The sequence below is a fragment of the Prionailurus bengalensis genome, chromosome E3 (assembly GCF_016509475.1).
Source record: "Prionailurus bengalensis isolate Pbe53 chromosome E3, Fcat_Pben_1.1_paternal_pri, whole genome shotgun sequence".
NCBI classification, from domain to species: Eukaryota; Metazoa; Chordata; class Mammalia; order Carnivora; family Felidae; genus Prionailurus; species Prionailurus bengalensis.
The window spans coordinates 10,313,493-10,337,480 of record NC_057357.1 but is presented as its reverse complement, the minus strand read 5'-3'; the positions used below and the strand labels follow the sequence as shown (position 1 = coordinate 10,337,480).

Below are 23,988 nucleotides of genomic sequence, written 5' to 3'. Positions count from 1 at the left end.
GCAGGCGCGGGAGTGGCGTGGGGACTGCCCAGGCCGCGGGGCAAGAGGCGGGTGGAGGGTCCTACCTTCCGTAGCAGGTCGGCGTGGTTTTGCACCAGCTCACTGTACTTTTCCTTTAGCTTGCTGTACCGCTGTTCATTGGCCTGGGCTCTCCCTGTTTTGTCAGGGGGCCAAGGTGAGCAGTGGATCCCTGCTGGGGGACCCCGTGCCTTCCTTCCAACACGCCAGAGTCCCTAGAACATCCTCCTTTCTTTTTGCAAATGCATGCACCTTCTGCTCCCTGGGAAGTCCTACTGAAATAAACTCCTCTGGGAAGTGGTCTTTAAAAAAGAATCCACCTGACTCGTGGGGCGCCTGGGTGGCTCAGTCGGTTAAGCGTCCGACACCGGCTCAGGTCACGATCTCGCGGTTTGTGGGTTCGAACCCTGCGTCGGGTTCTGGGCTAACAGCTCAGAGCCTGCTTCCGGTTCTGTGTCTCCCTCTCTCACTCTGCCCCACCCCTGCTTGTGCATGCACGCTCGCTCTCTCTCCTTCTCAAAAAAAAAAAAAAAAATCTACCTGATTCTGATGGCTGCACTGATTCGAGCCTCCTGGGCATTCACACACACGGTACTTGCTTCATCAGTGTTTTTGGCTTTTATGGCAAGTTTTTCTCAGGCTGTCTCTCCTTTGGACACCCCACCGTCACCTCCTGGTTCCCGTCCCGGCATTCCGAGCAGTGTGGCACGTGGGGCTCTCTACCTGCTGGGCCCTAACCTGCCCGCCTCAGACTGGCAACACGAGAGTCCTTCCTGGGAGCTCTTCTGGACAGATGCATCACCTGGGGCTCTGCCACCCAGCCCCGTCCTCCCTGTGAGCCTGGCCTGACCCTGCGGCCCCCACCCTCAGCCCCAGCCCGACAGACTCACTTTCTATCTCTGTCAGGCTCCGCTGGGCCTTCTCCGTGTCTTCTCGCTTCTTCTTGAGCTCATCCAGTTCCGTGCGGAGGAACTCGCTGTCGTCGACCGCCTGCTGCCGCAGGTGCCGCTGCTCTGCCAGCTCGGCCTCCAGCTCGCTGACCCGGCCCTTCAGCTGTAGCACCGCCCGCTGGCTCTGTGGGATGAACTCAGCCAATGAGCCCCATGGCTGCACCGCTGGGGTCGGCTGGGCTGGGCTGGGCTGGGCTGGGCGGGAGAAGCGGGTCCTCCAGGGTTTCCAGCGCTGATCCAATAAAGCACCCGAGTTTGCCTAACAAACCCACTCCCGTGGCCTCACGGGAATTGAGGGTTTTGCTCATTCTAAGCCCCCCAGCCAAACACGGGGTGACAGCAGGGGAGCTCTGATCCTGTTAGGGGCCTAGGAGCAGTTGTGGGCGAGCTGGCCTGAGGGAGGAGGCGATGTGTGCCTGTCCCAGTGAATGAAGCCTCCGACCGGCCGTGGGCCTGAGGGGCGGGCCTATTCACTGCCCCGGCCTCTGCAAACAGCCACCAGAGTTACAAATCAAACCTTCTGATCGCCATGGGAAGAGAACAGGTCTTTCTCTCCAAGCACCACGGGGACGCTGGGCTTGGCCTAGATGCCATTCTTGAGGTAGGAAGAGTGGAAACACAGTGCCACCAAGACCACGAGAGGACCAGGTCCGTCTGGTCTGGGCATTTCTACTCATGAGTTCCCCCCCCCCCCCCCCAAATGAGGTCTGACAAGTGTCTCCACAAAGCGAAGTTAGTATGAAAACGTCCCGTCCTGGTGAAGCCCAGAACCAGATCAGAGCTCGAGTCCTACCTCAGTCTTCAAGTTCTCTAGCTGTGCCTTCAGCTCACTGATGTCTCTGTAGAGTTGACCAATTAAGTGATCCCTGGGAACAGAAGGAGAACAAGTTTGCTTCCACTGCGCCTCCACCCCTTTCCTTTTAAATGCGAGCTGGGAGATCAGGGGAGGAAGTTAAAAGCTGGTGTTAATGTGGGGAAAGTGCTTTGAGATCCCATAAATTATATGCTAAGACCCTCAGTGTTCCCAGACCTGAACCTAACACTCATGGGCCCACCGTTACTTCAGCCCCATTCGATTTCCCTCTGGGATCACGGGGCTGTGGGTCAAGACGTTTCTCTAGGGGGCCCACGTGTCACGAAGCATCCCGCCCCGGTCAGGTGTGGCAAGCCGGCTCCCGGCTCCACCTAGTTTCCGCACCAGCGGGCTGTGCCCAGCTCCCACTCACTTCTCCTCCTTGTTCACGCCGTTCTGACTGTTGAAATTGAAGGGGTCGCTGCTGAAGGAGCTGCCAAAGATGTCATCAAACTTGTTGTCGAACAAGTTCTGTGGTGACCCAAAGGGAGGGAGGACAAAGTTAGAGACCCAGAGACTTCCGGGAAGGGGTCAGGTGAGTGACATGTGAAAAAGGACCCTTTCTTAACTGGGTTCAAATCCATTTGTGGTCCCTCCCGGGGACCACAGGGCGGGGGGAGGGGGCTCAGTCTAGGTTAGCACTTGGGTTAGACGGCAGCTGATCTTGGTTACAGTCAAAGGGTCTTGGCCAGAGCCTCTCGCGTCCTCTCCCCTGTGTGCATGGGGCAGCTGGAAGGGCCGCCCCTGGGGCACGCCACCTGCTGGGCTCCAACCCCCGCCCCCCTCGGGTTCTAGTGAGGCGCTCCGCACCTGCTGTGAGGCATCCATGTCAACGAGGTCATCCTTCTCCAAGACTGGCTCGCTGTCCGGGGACGAGGCCTCGGCCGGGATGACCACCACGGGGCTGATGTGTTCTGACAGGGCAGAGGCTCGCAGGAAGTTGGGTGGGTTCTGAAGAGGGAAGACACGCCCCCGAACGGCGTCACCCACCAGGCCTGCCGGTCTCTACGAGCACCCTGGACCCGGCAGCTCCCACGGCCAGGGGGCCGGGCACGCTTACCTCCGGCAGCTGAGGGATCTGAATGAGCCGCTTGAAATACTGGAGGTTGCTTGAGCGGTAGAACAGATCTTTCAACCTGGGGGGTGGAGAAGGGCCTCAGGGGTGCTGGGCGCCTTCCCCAGCCCCGGGTTGGGGACACTGCAGCCACCCAGGTCTCCTGCTGCCCACCCAGCCCAAAGGCGTGGGCTGTCAAGGAGACGGCTTCCATGGCGCTGGGCTTCAATTATGATGCTGCAGGGGGAAGGTCATTTGTAGCCAGTCCTCACAGGAGACAGGGATTCAAATGACCGAATCCTCTGGAAGAGCGGATCATCCCAGAACAAGATCTGTATCACCACAGAATCTACGCTGTTGTCTGGCTGATGTCTCTTCCCAAGAATGTTCGGCTTAGAATAACACGACAATAAATTTACTCTCTCTGAGGATAAACCACCTAACCATAAGAAAAGGGAAGGGAACTTAATTACTAAGGTAAATTTCCTCAGGGTGCCTGTGTGGCTCAGTTGGTTAAGGGTCCGACTTCAGCTCAGGTCATGATCTCACGGTTTATGGGTTCGAGCCCCGTGTTGGGCTCTGGACTGAAAGCTCAGAGCCTGGACCCTGCTTTGGATTCTGTGTCTCTCTCCCTCTGCCCCTCCCCTGCTTGTGCTCTCTCTCTCTCTCAAAAATAAATAAACATTAAAAAAAAAAGTAAAAAAAAAAAACCCAACAACCCCAAAACTAAGGTAAAGCTCCTTTTAATTAACTCACCCTGCTTTAAAGCTGTGTGTTACCTCCCAGTTAGACTAGAAGCCTCTAGAGGGCAGAGCCTGGGCCCGGCTGAGCTAGGGGTACCACATGCACAGAGGCATTAACTCATCAAGAAAGACTTCATTGGAGGAAAGCAATCTATTTATACTGTGTCCTAATCTTGGATGGATATGGGGGTGAAGAAACCAAATATTTTTTCTTGTCTTCAGGTCTCTGTTTTCAATCGAAACATGGAAGGCCCAGAAAGCAGAGGGCACCAGACAGATTTCCTGAGAGGAAAGAGCATCGTGGGTCTCAGCACCCTCTCTCTGCAACCTCTCTCAGAATCTCCTTCAGCTCAGCCCAATAAACTAAACCCCTGGGATCTCACGTCAGCCATTCTGACCCCAAGGCTGCAACTGCCCCTGTGATGTCATTGGTGCTTTCCCCAAAGTCGTCGACACTGAGGCCTCTGGGAGCTGCCAGGTCCGTGCGGAGGAGACAGTGAGACAGCTGCTCACGGCAGAAGTTTTTATAAGCTAGGAGAACATTAAAGGAAATAAAATCACCTGACCACACATCCCCCTCTTTCTGGGCTGGAGCCAACAGTAATAGGCCGCACTGCTTTCATAAGCTACTGGAATTTACCATTCCAGGAAATCAGCCCCAGGGCCTGTCTCCTAGGATTTAATAAGTCACTTATTATAGAATAAACATATGAGGCTTTTCAAATGGAATAAGGAAACCGGGAGGTGAGCAAAACCCTGAACTTGTCCTCTGACTGTGGCTCGGAACCAGTAGGAGAAGCCTGGGATTTGGTGGGTATTTTTCCTCTACTGTCAGGGATGAAGAAATTAATAGGCAAAACAAGAGGGTCAAATACAGTGTGCCGAGCCCCAGTGCCCTTCTCGGCGCCTGGGTTCTCTCTCCCTCTCTCTCGTGCTTCGTTCCCCTCTTCTGGGGGCACACGTAACGAAAGCTGAGTTGTACTTCTCGCCTCACCAGTGATCATCTTGCCCAAATGCACAGAATAATTTATCCCTCGGTCGGATAATCTCTTCCTCTTCTAGACAAGACACCTGGCTTCCTCGCTTAGTAATTTATCCCAATATTTGTGGGTAACTGGCTGCTACGTATCAGGAGCTAGGGACGTAAGAATGGGTAGTCAAGCAGAAATAAAGCTGGTTCTAAGAACCATGAAAGAAACAAGGCACTGGCCTGGCGAATATGGGGAGGCGGGGTTGGGGTTGGAGGAGCAGGAGGTGAAGAAAACCCAACTTAAATAAGAGATTTAAGATTTAAGGGGGGGCTGGATGGCTCAGTCGGTTAAGAGTCAGACTCTTGGGGCGCCTGGGTGGCTCAGTCGGTTGAGCGTCCAACTTCAGCTCAGGTCACGATCTCGCGATCTCGCGGTCCGTGAGTTCGAGCCCCGCGTCGGGCTCTGGGCTGATGGCTCAGAGCCTGGAGCCTGCTTCCGATTCTGTGTCTCCTTCTCTCTCTGGCCCTCCCCCATTCATGCTCTGTCTCTCTCTGTCTCAAAAATAAATAAATGTTAAAAAAAAATTAAAAAAAAAAAAAGAGTCAGACTCTTGATTTCAGCTCAGGTCATGATCTCACGGTCGTGGGATCCAGCCCCCCACCATTGGGCTCTGCTGGGTGTGGAACCTGCTTCAGATTCTTTCTTTCTCTTTCTCTCTCCCCCTGTGCCCCTCACCCCAACTTGTGTGCACGTGCACTCTCTCTCTCTCAAAAATAAAATAAAATAAAATAAAATAAAATAAAATAAAAATCTTAAAAGATTTAATGCCAGAGATGCCTTTGTGAGGAGGTGATGGAAGATGATCCAGAGCTGGCCAGGCTGGGAGAACATCCCCAGGGATGGAATGGCAAGCCCTAAGCCCCTGACAGAGAAATGTGCTGGGTAGGTTCCAGGAACAAGAAGACCCCGCGTGGCTGAAACCCCATAAGCCCTGGAGAGATGGCAAGCAGGGCCTTGGGGACCACGGAGAAGAGCTTGGAGTTTATTCTCGGTGTAATCAGAAGCCACCGGAAGGTTTTGAGCAAGGGACTGATGTCTTCACACGGTTGTTCTAACTGCTGAGGGAGGACAGAATTGCAGGGGGCACCAGTGGAAACTCAGCGTGCCCGCCATATTGGAGGGTCCTGGCACACAACTATGGCAGCCAGAGAGATAGGAGCTATGACTGGAACCAAGATATATTTGCAGAGCATCAGCTGAACCTACTGGTAGACTGGACGTGGGGGATGGGGATGAGGAAAATGGGGAGTTCCCGGTCTCTGGCCCAAATGGATGCGGCAGCATTTACTGAGACAGAGAAGACTGGGGAGAACACTTTGGGCGGAAGATCTAGAGTTCAGTTTGAGATGTAAGTTTGGTGTAGGATGTCAGACGGACAACTGGGTATGTGAGACTGGAATTCGGAGTCGAGGCCCTGCTAGAGACACATATCTGGGCGTTGCTTTTCATGTACATGGTGTAAGACCCTACGCGGTAGGAGAATGTAAGAAGAGGAAACAGAGGGTGGAGCCCTGGGCATACAGCAGGTGATGAATGGATGTACGGAATCGCCTTCTTCTACGTGTGTGTATGGGTTTTATCAGAGAACAGAGAGCTTCCCCAGCCAGTGGTAGGTTTGCTGCTGTCCTACTTACTTTCCCTCACTTTACTGCTTTGCCATTCAGATACTGGAGATCCTCAATCGTTATAAAGCAAGTGCTCTTACAGGGATTAATTGATTTTATAGCAGTTTTTGGATTCGCCTTCATTTCTCTCCCATAAGCCACTTACTTCGAGAACTGCTCCATGAAGCGGTCCCGGTGGCCTTGCAGGGTGTCAGCTGGGAGACCTGGAAGATATTGGACTAGAGTGAGAGGGAAGAGGACCACAGGAGGACCAGGTGAGCCACAGCGGGGCTCTGGAAGGAGGGGACCAGCCACCCTGGGGCTTGCGGCCAGTCTTGCCGGTGCGGGGGCGGGGGGAGGAGGGAGGTGGGCATTCCTGGCCTAGAGCTGGCCCAGGATTGGACACCAAGGGGCCCAGAGGGACCCGCAGGGAACCCGGGGTGGGGGGCGCTTGTCCCTCAAATCTGTCCTCCTGTTTGCTCCCGGAGTGCAAGCCATTCTGGGCACAGTGGGCTGGAAGTTGTGTCCCTGACCACAGAAGCGACCGTGGTTGACCTGACCAAGCTGCGGGACGGAAGGGATCCAGAGAGCCTGCCTGAGAGGTTGGCTGCGCAAAGGCAAAGATTGCGGACAACACTCAGGATCTCAGTCTGGTGCTCGTTCCGCCCTGCCACTGCACGATGCTGGACGAGTGGCAGCATCTAAGCGCCAGCCTCCGCCCCTACAGAGCGGGCTCTCTGAGGTCCTTTCTGCTCCCAGATTATGTCACTCTGTGTACTTCAATTACAGATCACAGCTCAGCGATCTTTTCAGTTCTTGCTTTATTCCTTAAATTTACATTTTAGTAATTTTTGGGTAGGTGATGTTTGCTATAAATAGGGAGCACATGCAAAATGTGTGAGAATTCAGAATGCCAAGTATATACGGTGGATGACGATGGCACTGTACCTCCGTGATCTCTCTCCCAAGAACCCTTAGCCTCAGTCGTGAGAAAAACAGTGGACAGACTTAAATTGAGGAACATTCTACAAGTGTCTGACCGATTCTCTCCTAAACCGTCAAGGTCACAAGTCTGAGACACTGTCACGGCCAAGAAGGAGCCTAGGGGGACACAAAGACTAAATGTAATGTGGCGTCCTGGATGGCACATTAGGTAAAAACTGGGGAAATCTGAATAAAATCTGGACCTCAGTTGAGAGTCGTGTGTCAATATTGGTCCACTAAGTGTGACAAATGTACCATACTCATGTAAGATCTTAACAACAGAGGAAACTGGCTTCAAGGTATAGGGGCACTTTCTGAACTATCTTTACAACTTTTCTGTAGATCTAAAACTATTCTAAAATCACACATTCATTTTGAGAGAAGTATACACTCTGTGGGGCAACTGCGTCTCTTCTCTTGGCATTCAGTCCACCCTGTGCCCCTCCAGGGGCGTCCACTTGCCTCGACGCCTTCCTAACGCTTGAACGTCGAATTTCCAACCTCCCTTCCTCACACTGTTCCCAGACTAACCAGACTGAATGTCGCTTTCCCCGTCCCGTCTAAATCACCAGATCCGCATCTCGTCAGTGACCACAGTTCTAGAGTGATCCCTTGTCCTTGCCTTCTAAAATTCATCCTGTCCCCTCTTCCAGGGCCATAAAACCTTGCTAGTATCCACTCAGGCCTCGACTCTTGTTGTTTCTCCGTCATCCATACACTCTGCATGTGTATATCCTTCGTGGTGAACACCTCCGAGGGTGGCCCAGAAACCACCCACATCAGTTTCATCTGGGATACGGTTTAGTAACGAAGACCCCTAACCCACCAGACTGACCAACGCAGACCTTGCAGGGGCAGGACCCACACACGCCGTTTTATGTGAGAAGCACACGTGAAAGCATGAGAACATCCACGAGACTAGTAGTTTCCAAAATACAATCTACGAAAGCATCCCAGGGGTGTCTGGCTGGGTAGGGGCTGGCCCTCCGGTTACTAGAGCAGCTCTGTTTTATATTTTTTTTATTTCCCCACAAAATGCCACTTGTAACGCTCTGGAAACCACTGTGCCCCTGCTCCTGTGGGTCTAGGCCGGGTCTGGCATCATTTGTGTGGGTCCCAGGATACACAACACATACGGACGGAGGTGCGATAAAGCCAGAGGTAGAGGGAAAGGACCGTCCTAGGAAACCCTATGGTGAGTGGGCACACCGAAACTTGTGCCCTGCTCGTCTCCACTCTTAAGAAGGTCAGAAACTCGGGGGCGCCTGGGTGGCTCAGTCGGTTAAGCGTCCAACTTCGGCTCAGGTCATGATCTCATGGTCCGTGAGTTCGAGCCCCGCGTCGGGCTCTGGGCTAATGGCTCAGAGCCTGGAGCCTGCTTCCGGTTCTGTGTCTCCCTCTCTCTCTGCCCCTCCCCCGTTCATGCTCTCTCTCTCTGTCTCAAAAATAAATAAACGTTAAAAAAAAAATTAAAAAAAGAAGGTCAGGAACTCTAGGGCCTTTGAGAGCAGCAGGAGAAAGGGCGCTGAGGGGACCGCATTTCTCTAGGGAGAGCCTCAGGCTGCGACCCCTTTCCCGCCCCAAGCGCGCAGAGATGATCCGGCCGGGCGTACTCACAGGAGTGGAGCTTGAAGAGGAGCTTGACAGTGTAATCATACAGGTGGCTGCAGTCCAGTATGACCTGGATGAGCGGGGCCAGGCGGCACTGCCCAGCTGTCGTCACTGAGACGGAGCGGGACATGTCCAGGGAATTGAACACTAGGAGATAGAAAGGGAGACAGGTGGTAGGGGCAGGAAACTGCAGGTGACCCTCTCGGAGGGGGCAGGAGACACACACCGAGGACCTGCTCTGTGCACACGCTGGGTCATCTGGCGCGGTTACCCCTTACAACACTCCTGTGGGAGAGGAAAACAGAGGAACCGGAGGGTGAGTCCCTCGAAGGCAGGGGAAAATAATCAAACACTGATCAGAGCACGAAGGAGGGAGTAACTCAGCCTTGGCTTCCTGGTGGTTTGCCACAGTGTCTTGGGACACCAGAAGGGGACATGCGCAGGAGCCCTGGCTGGACAACTGGAGAATCTGGGAGGGCCGAGGATGAACCATCAGGATCGAAGGCTGCTGTTGGTCCTTGGGGGGCTGGCCAGCAGAAGTACTGCCCTCCACTCTCCTGAGCTCCAGACCGCACGTCATTCCCTTAGTGTCTCTCTCCACAGACCCCTCCATGTTACCCTCTGCCCCCTACCCCTTGTTCTTCTTTTTAAAGTTTATTTTGAGAGACAGGGATGGTGTGAGCAGGGTGGGGAGGGGCAGAGAGAGAGAGAGAGGGAGGGAGATAGAATCCCAAGCAGGGTCCATGCTTTCGGCGCAGAGCCTGACACGGGGCTCGATCTCACAAACCGTGAGATCATGACCTGAGCCAAAATCAAGAGTCGGATGCTCAACCGACTGAGCCACCCAGACGCCCCCCTACCCCCCTGTTCTTAAATCAAGTAACCGGACCCCTGGCTGTGGACCCTCCGTGCACAGCAGTGGCCAGGGCCGAATTCCCTCCCACAGTGGCTGCCCACCGCCTGCGTAGACTCCACTATATGCCAGCAATGAAAAAAAATCAGTGAGTGGGACTGCCCCGGGGGAAAGCCCAGAACTGCTGTACTCTGGCTTCCCAGACTGCTAATCCCCGTTAACTGGCTTATTCTGGCAGCTGAAAACAAAAAACAAAAAGGAAAAAACAACCCAACAGTTCTAATTAAAAGACAGTTTTTCTTTTTGACACAAATTAAAAGCAGCTGTCACTGCAAGGCGGCCAGGTTTCCAGGTTTCCAGGAATTCCTGCCTCCTTCCAGGAATGCCCCTTGGCATCCAGTAACATCTAGAGCAGTGTGACCACGGACAAGTTCCTCAACCTCGCTGTGCCTCCAGATGCTTTTCTGTAAAATGCAGACGGTTCAAAGCGCACATACCTCCAAAAGGTCTTGTACCTATTGAAGGAGTTGGCTTTCAGGTTGATCAGAATCACTTAGGGGAAATTTAACGTCTGCTAATGTTTGCCTGCAACCGCCCTACCTCCCATTCCGTCTTAATTGTTCTGGGGTAGGGTTGGGGCATTGGTAGGTCTCAAAAGCCCCCCAGGTAATTCTAATACACAGCCAGGGTTGAAAACTGTGTTTCCCAGCTGAGTGGTTCTCATATAGCAGAATCACCTGGAAATACCGTCCGACAGAATTCTGTGACGACGGAAGTGTCTGTAGGAGCTGTTCAATATGTTAGCCACATGTGGCTACCGAGGGCCTGAAATATGGAAAGTGGAATGGAGCACCTGACTTTTGATTGGTATTTAATTAGAGTTGATTTTAAAAAAAATTTTTTTTTAACGTTTTATTTATTTTTGAGACAGAGAGAGACAGAGCATGAACGGGGCAGGGGCAGAGAGAGAGGGAGACACAGAATCGGAAGCAGGCTCCAGGCTCCGAGCCATCAGCCCAGAGCCCGACCTCACGGACCACGAGATTGTGACCTGAGCTGAAGTCGGACGCTTAACCGACTGCGCCACCCAGGCGCCCCTAATTAGAGTCGATTTAAACAGGCGCTCGTGGTTAGTGGTTACCATATTGGACAGTGCAGACCTGGGGCTGGGGGGCTGAAAAACACAGATGGGCTGGGCCCACCCCCAGATATTCGGATTCAGTAGGTCTAGGGTGGGACCTGGGGGTTTTGCGTTTTTAACAAGTTCTCAGGAGTTGTTCCTGCGGCTGGTCCAGGGATCACACTCTGAGAGCCATTGCAAGCATTGGAGATAAACGTTAACTGTTACTGGCCCATGTTTCCCACAGCTGAAAAGCAGGGACACCTTTCTAAGGGTACCGGTTGGAACCCTGCAGGGTCACAGACTAGGACTCAGAAGCTGGAGGGACTTCTTCCAATACCAGTCCTCTTGGTTTTTATGGCACGCCCTAGGAAACTAAGGATGCATGGGGAATGGAAAAGATAGAGGGCTCTCGATTCCAAATCAGTGCTTGCTCAGGAGCAAGAAAGCCACCAACATTTAGCCATGGAGGGATCTGTGCCAAGATCTGTGCTCCCCTCTAGAAAACTCAAAGTGGCGGGGCGCCTGGGTGGCTCAGTCGGTTAAGCATCTGACTTCAGCTCAGGTCATGATCTCGTGGTTCGTGGGATTGAGCCCCGCATCGGGCTCTCTGCTGTCAGCTCAGAGCCTGGGGCCTGCTTCAGAGTCTGTGTCTCCCTCTCTCTCTCTGCCCCTCCCTGACTCATGCTCTGTCTCTGTCTCTCAAAAATAAATAAACATAAAAAAAAAATTAAAAAATTAAAAAAAGAAAACTCAAAGTGGCCGATTCACTCCAGATAATCCCACTGCGTTGGGCTGCATATTGGCACCGTTTTATCAACTCTGTTCCCTTGCCCTTTCCTCACTGCTGTTTATCTGAAGCAAGCATTCTTGAATTTTGTTGTGCTCCCGCTGTGTATCCTAGGCACTGAGCTAGAACAGAAGGGACGTAATTCAAAGATGAGTGGGGCACGGCTCCTGATTCTGAGGAGGGGCTCAGCGTCCAGTGGTAATAATACAAGCGACCAACGCACACAAAAAGAGCCAGGTTATCATGGGATGTGGGACTAAAAGGGGGACTGAGCTGGCCACCTGGCGTGGGGCACCGGCTGGCATCGCATACATGTTTTCCCAGCCTCAAGTTCTGCTCGGTGTTATCACAGCTCTGCTCTCTCCTACTCAAGTCTGTCAGGGCCGGAAGCGACCCCCACAGAGGCTCAAACAGTTGACTTGCTCTCCCATAACCCCTACAGCAGCGGCAGGTGGGTCTGAGGAGGCCCGGAAGAGGCCTCGGGTCACCTGAGTGGCAGGCTCTGGACAGGACTCCCCCAAGGATGATAATCCCTGCAATATCACTCCTACCTGCATTCAGATTTAAGCACATTCCGAGGCTGAATGTCGACAAATTCTAAATTATCCACATAGGACCTCCCCACCCACCACTAGTAACCGAAAGGCAGCCACGACAGCATACAGTTGTTCGTGTACTTTTGTGCAAACATTGCCGATGCATTCAAAAAAACGCATCCGCACCATTTCTCCTACCTGGCTGGGAACGCGTTAGGGCGGGAACTCTGTTTTGTGTTTCAACTACTGACTTTTGTATGAGAAGGCGGCTAGCAGGCCAAGCGTCTTATTTCTCCTACAAACCGCGGTTTCCAACTGTGTGTGGTGCTGTTCTCACCATAACCTGCCCTGAACTGACTGGCCAAGGCAGGAAGGCGTTTGCCGACCCAGTACAGCGCTGGCTGGTTAACAGGCCATTTGCGGGCTCCTGTGCAGATGAACATGCGGAAGAAGTTGTAATTCAGGGTGAGAGGGTGTCTGTTTTTTTTCCTGAGGAAATCAGAACCCCAGGAGTGGGCCCCACACGTCCAAGCGCTGAGAAGGTCGCCAAGCTTGTGCACGAATGCCTGCAGTTTGGAATCCACTCTTTCACGGAGCCGAACACTTGTCGTGGTGCATGGTGAATCTTAGAAAACGGGCTCTTCTGTTTCCCGGGAAGGAAGGGGAGCCATGCTGAGGGCGGGGGGGGGGGGGGGGCTGCGGGGAAGAGGGGACACCAGAGAGAAGGGAATGGATTGCTTCCTTCCTGATTTCTTGTCAGGGAAGTGTGAGGGGCTGACAGCCGGGAGGCACCAGAACTCTCGGCGAAGGGAGCCCGGAAGTGTGGCCAACTCCCCTTGCTTGTAGGAAGGGGTTTCGTACACGGACTTGGCCAAAACTCAACTCGACCAGCGGGTCAACCCCAGCTGCTGACCAAACAGCACACAGCAACCCCTCTTCCTGAGCGGAAATCGGTCCCGAGTGCTGGCCCAGCTGAGTAGCAGACAAAGGACCAACCGGTGCTGGGGCCACAGTCCAGAGGTTACCAAAGAGGCCAAACTGGTCTTTGGGCTCTTGGAGGCCTGGGCCTCTAGAGGGAAGCTGGCAGGGTAGGGGGCACGGTCATTCTGCTCAAAATGAAATCACTGACTCTGAAAATACCCAAGAGCTCCAGCCCTGCCTTGCACTAGGGATGGAGAGAGCAGAGATAGCGTGTGGGTATCCCCATTTCCTGGCCTGTGCTGTACAACTTGTAGGGAGAGAGGGGCTAGGAAGGCTGGGCCAAGCCGGGAACAAAGTTTGGAATCAGGCAATTCTCAGAAGAGCCTAGGCCAGACGGGAGCGAGAGACTCACCAGTTTGGAAGAGGTTAAGTTCACACTCCAGGTAGTCAAACATCTCCACTGTCAACTGGAAACTGGACCCAAGAGGAAAGAGAGCTTATACTCCATAGCCCAAGGCCAAGGCTTCCCTCCCCACGCTCTGTGTTTCTGTCTCTGTCCCCGGTGCACATGTGCATGCCTGCCTGCATGCATGCATGCATACACGAGCATATGCACACACGCACAGACACACACAGACCCACACACTAGCTCCAATCCCTAGCCCCGCCTACACGGGTCTTAAGGCCATCTGAAGATCAAACAGGGTGAATTCCACAGTGACAGTGGCAGAGGGAAAGGGCAGGTACCATGCTGGGGTGGGAGAGCAGAAGGGGACACTGAGAAGTGAACCCTGGACAGACTGGAAGGGTTCTGGATGGGGCACCGGCACTAAGTCGCCCCACCCCAGCCACTGTCCCTGCCGTCAGGCCCTGTGTGACCCCAGCCAGAAGTGGCAACATTGACAAGAGCTTCCTTGCCCATTGGGTCCACTGCACGAGGACGTCCACTCACAAGTTGTTAACGTCGCTCTCTCCAGCCTCGTCCAGCTGCCGGTCGCTCATCTGAAGGTTGCCAGGGAACCTGGGATTCTGGCAAGGCAGGCAGAGGAATGAAGTCAGGACAGAGCACCTCAACTAAGCCGACACCAGGCAAACTGTCTACACTGAGTTCAGGGAGCAGCAGGCTTGATTCTGTTCGTGTAACACCGACACCCTTCCTGGGGGTTGTCAGGGCCTCACGTATACACAGATCCCTTGACCAGCTCACATCAAAGGACATCCACTGCCCATCATCACAGGTAAAGGCTCCACCCCTCTCTGGGAGCCAGGACAGGGCTCTGTCCTAACAATTTGGGTCCTGGGACCCTCTTCTAAAGACGCTCTCTGGTGCTGCAGTGAGAGCCAGCGGGACAGCGGTCGGACCTCAACCATCCACGAAGCACAGACAGTGCTGCATCCACGCACCGCCAGTACATTCTGAATCCTACCCATGCTTCCCTCTGTCCTTCCGCCACTTTCTGAAGCTGCCCTTGGGAGTTTGGGGGGGAGGGGATATTAGCTTTAGGGAAACATAATGAGTAAAATAAACTTGAAGGTAGGAAAACATTACATCATGTACCCCCAAAGTCAGGAAAAATTATTACGTATCAGCAATCTTGTCAAATATCCGTATCATTATCTCTTCCCCAGTGTGGCAAAGGGAAAGGTGTAGACGGGCACAGACAGATGGGTGGTTGCTCCATCAAGGGGGTCTCAATTCCACAGGGAGACAGAGATCCTCCACTCAGGCACCTCCTGGCTATCCACTGGCCCTCTGCCCTGGCTGTCCCCTCCTGCCCCCACGCTCACCACTCCTGTGCCTCCATCTCAGAGCTGGCTGGTTCCTTGAGCGCCCCCTTCTGGCCATGTTTACTTCCTCGCTCGGGCTGGACATTACAGAGACCTGGTCCCCTGGTCCCTTTGTCCCCTGCCTTTCTTGCTGCCTGTCCTTCCACCACACTGCCGTCAAAACCTGGTGAACCTGGATCTTTGTGCTGAGGGCCAGCTGCCAATGTCCCTGGAGAGGGACTCAGAGCTGGAGTCACCCTTTAATCATGTTCTCCAGCCTTGGAGCCCCTTCACAGTCCTTGCTCCTGGCCCTGACGGGCTCCCTAATCCATCAATGACTGTCCTGACCTCAAACTGTCCCGCTCTCAAACCCGGTGCCCATGCCATCACCCTCCTCACGTGCCTTCCTCCTGACATCACTGGAACTCCCTGTGCATCCTTCTTCTCACTCCCTTCCCTGTTTTGAATGTACCAGCTGACCTTCTGTTTCTCCAGCTTCAAAAGAGGAGGGGCCAGCTCTTTCCTGACTCAGGATCAGCCCTTCTTGTGTGCTATTTGATCCGATATAGGTTCTGGTCGATTCTGTCACTCATCCAAGCAGTCCTGATTGAGCGCCTGTTCTGGGCTAGACGCTGGACAGCACATAGGACACAAGGAGACACGCGCTCCTGTCCTCTGTCCTCCTGAAACCCTCAGTCCAGAGCACTTGTGGCCTCACTCTGTCTCCCTGGGCTCCTGTGCATCTTCCTATTGCCCAGGTCCTTCCCACAGGCCCCACATCTCCCTAGCTGTTGCCCCCCACCCCTCCTGCCAGTCTTCAGAGAGTCCCCGCCGCTCTTGCCTGTCCCAGGGACCACCGTCCCGATCAGGCTCTGACCATCTTCCACTCTGAGTGGGATGGTCTCACCTAGCTGCCCAGCCACCCCCCGCCCCTGCCACCCTGCACCTGACTGTTCCTCACACTAATGTGGATCTGTGGCTCCTTCCATAGGCTCATGTGACCGCTTTGCACTGTTACAGGGTGCTGCAGGTAAGAAGCCTCCTCCCTCTGACTGATCGGTGCACTCCTGACCGGCCGACCCTCCCTATGTATCCTTATGTGCCACTTGGTACCGAGCACAACGGTTTTACCTGCATCGGGTGCATAAGAAATACTGTCTAACGCCATATGTGGACAGAAAGAAGGTTCTGTGTGGAAACTCACTATATAAAATGGAGGGATCATTTTTAGAAACAGTCGAGGCGGTGCTTTCTAAACACCTTCCTAAGGCAACCCAGGGCACCGGGTTCCTCTCCAGAAGGGGCAGGAGACGTGGGCCAAATGCCCAGTTCCGTGTCCCATCCCGGGGGCCTGACTGCAGCTGTCCTGAGAGAGAGTGTCCTCTCTCACTGGATATGGTACAAACACTCCCTGAGGGGCCCTGGGCTGCCTTATTCCCGTAAAGACCTGACAGGCTCAGGGAGGTGCCAGGGGACCGCAGGGGAGGAGCTGGGGGAGCCGGGGGTGGTGGCAGAATTGTCCGCAGACTCACTTTGGTGTGATATTCCATCTTTGTTCTTAGCAGTCTGAGGTAGGTGCTGCACAGCCGTCCATAGCCCTCACTCAGGTGGCCCTTCCCAGAAAAGAAAAGAAAGCAAGGGTCACCACTAACAACACCTGGGTGAGAGACTGATGGCCGGGACTTCTTCTATAAACAATACATAGATTTTTTTTTTTTCTCAATTCTGGAAAACAACAAATGGCCATTGTGGAAAATTTGGAAAACACAGACAAGTACAGATACACACACATCAGCCTTCATCTAGACAGAAGATACAATCATGGCTAACATTCTGGGGCACAAAGTGTTATTTGATCTGATTTTTTCAATTTAACTAGACCTATTTTAAAATGGATATTCTTTATTTTTAATTTTTTTTAATGTTTACTTTTGAGGGGGGGAGAGGCAGAGAGAGAGAGAGAGAGAGAGAGAGAGAGAGAGAGAGAGGCAGAGAGAGAGAGAGATAGGGAGGGAGACATAGAATCCAAAGCAGGCTCCAGGCTCCCAGCTGTCAGCACCGAGCCTGACGCAGGGCTTGAACCCACAAACTGGGAGGTCATGACCTGAGCCAAAGTCAGACGCATAACTGACTGAGCCACCCAGGAGCCCCTAGACATTTTTTTAAAAGTTTTATGTATTTAAGTAATTTCTGCACTCAACACATGGCTTGAACTCATGACCCCGAGATCAAGAGTCATATGCTGTACTGTCTGACCCAGCCAGGTGCCCCTAAATAGACATTATGTTTTTTTTAGAGCTGTTTTAGGTTCCCAGCAAAATTAGGCCGAAAGTACAGGGCTCTCCTATATACCCCCTGTTCCCACACATACATAGCCTCCCCCACTGTTAACATCCGCACAAGAGAGGACATTTGTTCCAACTGATGAACCTATACTGACTCATCATTATCATCCAAAGTGAAATTTGCATTAGGATTCACTCTTGGTGTGATACATTCTATGTTTTGACAAATGCATAATGTCCTGTACCTGCCAATTACAGTATCATACACAATAGTTTCACTGCCCTAAAAATCCTCTGAGTCCTACCTTTATTTTAAAATTAAAAATGGGAGGCACCTGGCGGCCCAGTTGGTTGAGCATCCAGACTCTTGATTTCGGCTCAAGTCATGATCCCAGGGTCATGGGACCAAGCCCTGCATCAGGCTCCTAGTCCTGTGTCAGACTCCACACTGAGCAAGGAGCCTGCTTGGGATTCTCTCTCTCTCTCTCTCTCTCTCTCTCTCTCTCTCTCTGTCAGCCCCCCTCCCTTTCTCTAAAATTAAATAAAAAAAAATTTAAAAATGGAACCCATTTTTTAACTTAATATACTTCCTTTTCTCTATCTTTTCACATTTTCTCCTGTATCATTATTTTCAGTGATATTATTATCCGTGTGTAATGTAATTTATCGAACGAACTCCCTAGTGTTGTATGTTTTAGTTGTAGGCAAGTTTTTCTGTTATTAGCTCTATTTCAACGAACATTTTTACGGTATAATCTTGTGTACACACAGGAGAACTTCCTTTGCATGAATTCTAGACAAGGCTTCAGATTTAAGAATTTAAAATCTCCCACCCTTAGTAATCACAGTCTGGCTACAAGCCATTTCCTTCCTTCTGTCTCTCTCTCTCTAACTGCAGGAGAGGAAACACCTCCTCCAGATGGACTCCAGCAGACTAAGAGAGGCTAGAACATTCCGCATGGAGGGGGGATTGGAATGGGATGGATCCCGGCTGGGGACAAATAAGCATTCCCATGGAGGCTGCCCATGCGGTCGTGTCCTGGGTGTCTGGGAAGAAGCTGGAATTAGCAGGGTGATGCTTGGAACTGCCAGTTATGCCCAAAGGAGGAAGGACATGGTGGCACAAAGAACTCTCTTTTTTTAACGTTTTATTTTATTTTGAGAGAGAGAGAGGGAGAAAGAGAGAGAAAAGGGGAGGGGGAGAGAAAGAGGGAGACAGAGGATGCAAAGCGGGCTCTGTGCTGATGGCAGAGAAGCCAATGTGGGGCCCTAACTTACGAACTGTGAGATGATGACCTGAGCCAAAATTGGAAGCTTAACCGACTAAGCCACCCAGGCGCCCTGGCACAAAGGACCCTTGAGCTGAATAGTTGTAGTTCTCACATGAGGTCTGACTTCTACATTTTCTTCTGGGTGCATCTATATCCTCTAAGGTAGAGGAACCCCACTGAAACATGCCTCAAAGGGCACCAAAGGGAGTTGGGTCATCAGAGGAAGTTAAAGATATCAATTCCAGAGATGACAGTATTTCCTAATGTATTCATTTCTATGAAGAACCATATTTTATGAGTTGCACATTATACTTGTTCATCATGGAAAAATTAGAAAGTAGCAGAAAGACAAAGTGAAACTATGCTCATCATCAAAGGCAACTGTATTTCATATGAAAACGCACCAGGATCAAAAACCAAAAGATGAATGCATCATAGATGTCAATGTAAAATGTAAAACTATAAAAAACCCTAGGAGGTAACACAGATGACCTTGGGTATGGCAAAGACTTTTTATTTTATTTTTTTAAGTTTATTCATTTTGAGAGAGAGGGAGAGAGAGAGAGAGAGAGAGAGAGAGAGAGAGAGAGACAGACCGGGGCAGGGGCGGGGCGGCAGAGAGAGAGGGAAAGAGAGAATCCCAAGCAGGTTCTACACCATCAGTGCAGAGCCCGATGAGGGGCTCAAAGTCACACACCGTTCGATCATGATCTGAGCCAAAACCAAGAGTCAGACACTTAACAAACTGAGTCACCCAGGTGCCCCAGCAATGACTTTTTAGCTAGAACACCAGCATCATGACCCATGAAAGAAATATCTGACAAGCTAGACTTCATTAAAATTAAAAAAAGTCTGCAAAAATCATTGTTAACAGAACGAGAACCCACAGAGTCTGGATAAAGGACTGTTATCCAGATTATATAACATTCTCTTAAAACTCAACAATAAAAATTGGGGCACCTGGGTGGCTCAGTGTGTTAAGCATCCAACTTCAGCTCATGTCATGATCTCACAGTTTGTGAGTTTGAGCCCCACTTCGGGCTCTCTAGTTGACAGCTCAGAGCCTGGAGCCTGCTTTGGATTCTGTGTCTCCTGCTCTCTCTACCCCTCCCCAGCTTGTGTTCTGTCTCTCTCTCTCTCTCTCAAAAATAAATAAACATTAAAAAAATTAAAAGAAAAAGTCAACAATAAAAAGACAAACAACCTGCTTAAAAAAATCACCAAAGACCTTAACCAACACCTCATCACAAAGAAGACCGCAAATAAACATGTGAAGAGACGTTCCCTGCTGTGTGTCACCAGGAAATGCAAATTAAAACAACACTGAAATATGAGTACACACTTACAAGAATGGCCGAAATCCAGAACACTGATAACACCAAGTTCCAGTGAGGAGATAGGGAACAATGGGAGCTCTCATTCATGGCTGGTGGGAATTCAGAAGGGTACAGCCACTTTTGAAGATGGTGTGGCAGTTTCTCATAAAAGTAAACATACTCTTACCACAAAATACAGCAATGGCGCTCCTTGGTTTTTGCCCAAAGGAGATGAAGACTTAGTCCAGACAAAATCTGCACGTGGATGTTTAGAGCAGCTTTACTTATAACTGCCAAAACTTGGAAGCAACCAGGACGCCCCTTAGTTGGTGAATGGATAAACCGTGGTCCCCTCAGACAATGGGGTATTACTGAGCACTAAAAATGAAATGAGCTATCAAGCTATGAAAAGACATGGAGGAACCTTAACTGCATGCTACTAAGAGAAAGAAGCCAGTCTGAAAAGGCTACATACCAAAGGATTCCAACTACAGGACACTCTGGAAAAGGCAAAACTGTGGAGTCAGTAAAAAGACCAGTGGTTGCCAGGGGCTGCAGGAGGTGGGCAGGGATGCACGGGTGGAGCACAGAGGATTTTTAAGTCAGTGAAACTCATCTGTACGATACCACAGTGATGGATGTGTGTCATGATACATCTGTCCGAAGCCACAGAATAGACAACACCACAACCCCACAAGTGAACAATAATGTAGACTATGGACTTTGGGCGATTAGGATGTATCAGTGAAGGTTCATCACTTGTAACAAATGTACCACGCTGATAGGGGATGCTGATAACAGAGGAGGCTACATTTAGGGGTGGGGGTATATGGGAAATTGCCATACTTTCTGCTCAACTTTGCTGTGAACCTAATAAAACTTGCTTTAAAAGAAAATAAGGTCTTAATTGGAAAAAAAAAAAAGAGTGAAAAAGTTTCTAATACCTAGAAACTCTCAGTCAAATGGAAGAGAAAACTACATAGGAGGACAGGCCTAAAGGAATGCCAGTTTGGATAATGAGTCAGATTACATTGGGCTGACTTTCCCATCGAAAATTACTAAAATATTGGGTAAAATATTTAAAACTTCTCTTTGAAGGCATTAATGAACTAATGAGAGGGTAAGGAATCTTCAGACCAGGGACCAAGTCCTTACAGCTACTAGGAGAAAATATGGAATACTGGGGTGATGGAGTTGGCAGGGACAGGGGTTTTGCCTCACCAGGTGAACTGAACTTGGTTTTCTGAGCCTCAGGGGCCAGGTGTGAACTTAGCCCTGCTGAAGTTGAAGAATCTGGGGGAAGAGCCAAAGACTGCCTTCCTGGTGTAGGAGAACTAAAGGTGAACTGGACATAACACAGATCCCAGCACTCCTGCACCAAAAAAGTCCTCCCTGAGGCCCTTGAACCACTGTTGTGATCAGAAGGAGGGAAAAACAACTCCTTGGAAGTGGACCCAAAGGAGTCAGAGCTCAAGGGAATCCTCCTGGAATTCACAAAACCTTAAGTTGAGGATTTAACTTAGAGTGATCTTAATGGAGGCAAATGCCCATTCTCTCTGGAGGAACCTGCCTTCATTATAGACTTCAAAGAGTTCCCACAAATAAGATTCCTAGGAAAATGAGCACCTCACAGTAAAAAATAACTAAGCACAAAAAGAAACCCCATAGCATGAACAGCATTCATCAAAAACAATGGACAGCAGAAACATATCTCAAAGGTCTCTAGATAATGGAAGTATAAGAAGTGATACATGAAATCACTCTTTAATTTGTTTAAATAAGTCAAGAGTCTGCTTCAAAATACATGCAGGGCACAAGAAATTATAAAAAATGACAAGCAGACTTGGAGGGAAAAAAAGAACTCTAAGAAATGAAAGCTAGACTAAAATTATAATTATATAATGAAAACGTTTAACAGATGAGACCCAGCTGAAAAGGGGACAAATAGAATGAAAGCTAGATCTACTGAAGTTATCCAGAATACAGTAAAGAGATAAGCAGGTAGAAAACAATGAAACACAAGTCTAAAGACATTGGTGGTGGTGGTAGTGGTGGGTGCCTGGCTGGCTCTGTTGATAGAGCATGTGACTCTTGATCTTGGGGTCATGAGTTTAAGCCCCACACAGGGAGTAGAGCTTACTCAAAAAAAAAAAAAAAAGATACTGGGGGGATAGAATGAGAAAGACGGATATAACCAAAGTCTCAGGGGAAAAGACAGAACAAAGACAATAGTTGAAGAGACAAAGAGAATTTTTCATAACTGATAAAAGATACTAACCTAGAGATTTAAGAAGTCTAAGGAATCCACAATAAATTTGCACCTATACATGGTAATATCTTAAAAATGGCCAGAGGAAATGCAGATTTGCTTCAAAGAAGGGACAATGAGTCTGACAGCCGACTTCCTGAAAATGATGGAAGTCAGAAGTCAGTGGAAGGGTATCTTGAATAATACTGTCCATGTGCAGAGGAAAACTGTCACCCCAGAATCCTAAGCCCAGACAAAGTAGATTCCATGTAGGAGGGTGAAATAAAGACATTCCCAAACAAGTGAAACCAATTATCTGCCACCATGAGATTCTCACTAAAGGAAGTTCTAAAGAAAATAATTCAGGCAGAAAAAAAAGTAATCCTGGATGTTATATTTAAAGATTTAAAGTTAGATTTAACTGAGATCTAAAGAAACAAAGAGGACTGAATAAAACAATTAAAACAAAAGATCTTATAGAGTCTAAAAAGAAAAACAAAACCAAAATTAAAATACACAACAACAAAAACCTACAAGCTTATAGGGAGGGCATGGAGGGAAAATATTCTAAGGTTTTTGTGTTAATTAGGAAACAGATAAAGACAGGAATTTTAGCTCTTGATAAGCTAAATGTGTATTTTGTAATTATTGGAAAACATACCAAAAAAATAAAAAATAAAAGGAGAGTTAAAAAAAAATCTCCTAACTAGTAATGAGGGAAAAATGGAATGAGAAAAAAAATACCCAATCAATCCAAAGAAGAAATGAAGAGAAAGAGAAACGTAAGTGGAAAATAGCACAAACTAAGATGGAAGATATAAATCTAAAAATATCATGCATTACAATAAATGTAAATGGAGTAAATGTACAGTTAAAAGACAAAGACTGCTATCTTGAAGAAAAGCAACAACATAAATCCAATTAAATGCTATTTATAAGGGACTTTTCTAAGACCTAGAATATAGAAAAGTCAAAAGTTTTAAAAGGAAGGAAAAAGACACACCAGGCAAATTCTAACAAAAAAAGACCTAAGCTTCCTGTGTTTAGAGATATAATAATAGAAAGATCTCCAATATGCACTTGGGAGATCTGGGGACAACTCTCAGCTTTTATTTTTTTTAAGTTTATTTATTTATTTTGAGAGAGAGAGAGAGAGTGAGAGAGCGCGCACACGTGCACAAGTAGGAGAGGGGCAGAGAGAGAAGGAGAGGGAGAATCCCAAGCAGGCCCCACATTGTCAGTGCAGAGCCTGATGAAGGGCTTGAACTCACAAACTGTGAGATCATGACCTGATCTGAAATCAAGAGTCAACTGAGTCACCTAGGTGCCCCCTCAGCTTTATTCAGACTACCTAGCCTGTTATGTAGAAGAGCTGCTTCCCTCTCTGGGCCTGTATTCTTATCAGCAATGGGTGGACTGGATGACATAACATTCTGTGAGTGCAGACAGATACAGGTAAGAATTTGAAGGAAAGGGCTGGAGTTCTCAACCAGTGGGGGCAATGAAACATATCAGAATCAACCCGGGAGAGGCTTCAAAATGCAGATTACACCCCATCTACACACATACTCCTTGGACAACAGAATCTAGAGGGATTCTGGTGTGTGTATAAAAACCTTCTTTTTCAATTGATGCTGATAACATCACCTACCTCCTCCTTCATCCTAAGGCACTGAGAATCCCTAGACAGGAAAGAAAAAGCCCTGGCATTAAGAATTGGGAATGCTGGTTCTCAATGTATTGTGACCTGCATGGAGCCATCAGAAGGAAAGACACAGGAACTGTGGCGGTCACTGCTGAGGGATCCCAGTGCCTGGAGCACATTCTGATGTAAGCTTCCATTGGCAGGAGAAGCTCTCAGGCCCTAGAACTTCCCTATGGCTAGCAGGGCCCCCGAGTAAGACTATGGATATCATGGTACTATTCGGGGGCCATCTTTGACGCCTCTGTGATGCTCATGAGAGAAATTCTAAGCAAGTTGAAAGAGATAAATTCATTCCGGTCCATAGTCCTTGTTCTATGGCCTCTGGGGA

At 49.9% G+C, this 23,988-nt stretch overlaps 1 protein-coding gene and 2 long non-coding RNA genes across 3 annotated transcripts in view; 2 read left to right on the top strand and 1 right to left on the bottom strand.

Moving 5' to 3' along the window:
- Window positions 1-23,988, bottom strand: part of HIP1 (huntingtin interacting protein 1) — a 152,942-nt gene that overhangs the window by 23,039 nt on the left and 105,915 nt on the right. Inside the window, 11 exon segments of the mRNA XM_043559835.1 lie at window positions 66-154; window positions 909-1,092; window positions 1,762-1,834; window positions 2,195-2,292; window positions 2,632-2,772; window positions 2,882-2,957; window positions 6,420-6,477; window positions 8,855-8,995; window positions 13,481-13,542; window positions 14,021-14,097; window positions 16,368-16,448. Of these exon segments, the coding sequence (XP_043415770.1) occupies window positions 66-154; window positions 909-1,092; window positions 1,762-1,834; window positions 2,195-2,292; window positions 2,632-2,772; window positions 2,882-2,957; window positions 6,420-6,477; window positions 8,855-8,995; window positions 13,481-13,542; window positions 14,021-14,097; window positions 16,368-16,448 (1,080 nt within the window).
- On the top strand, window positions 3,241-4,188 carry LOC122471354. The gene is made up of 2 exons (XR_006294178.1): window positions 3,241-3,352; window positions 3,841-4,188. It is a non-coding gene; the product is annotated as an uncharacterized LOC122471354 (long non-coding RNA).
- On the top strand, window positions 4,198-7,449 carry LOC122471355. Its single transcript, XR_006294179.1, has 3 exons — window positions 4,198-4,428; window positions 6,412-6,528; window positions 6,742-7,449. It is a non-coding gene; the product is annotated as an uncharacterized LOC122471355 (long non-coding RNA).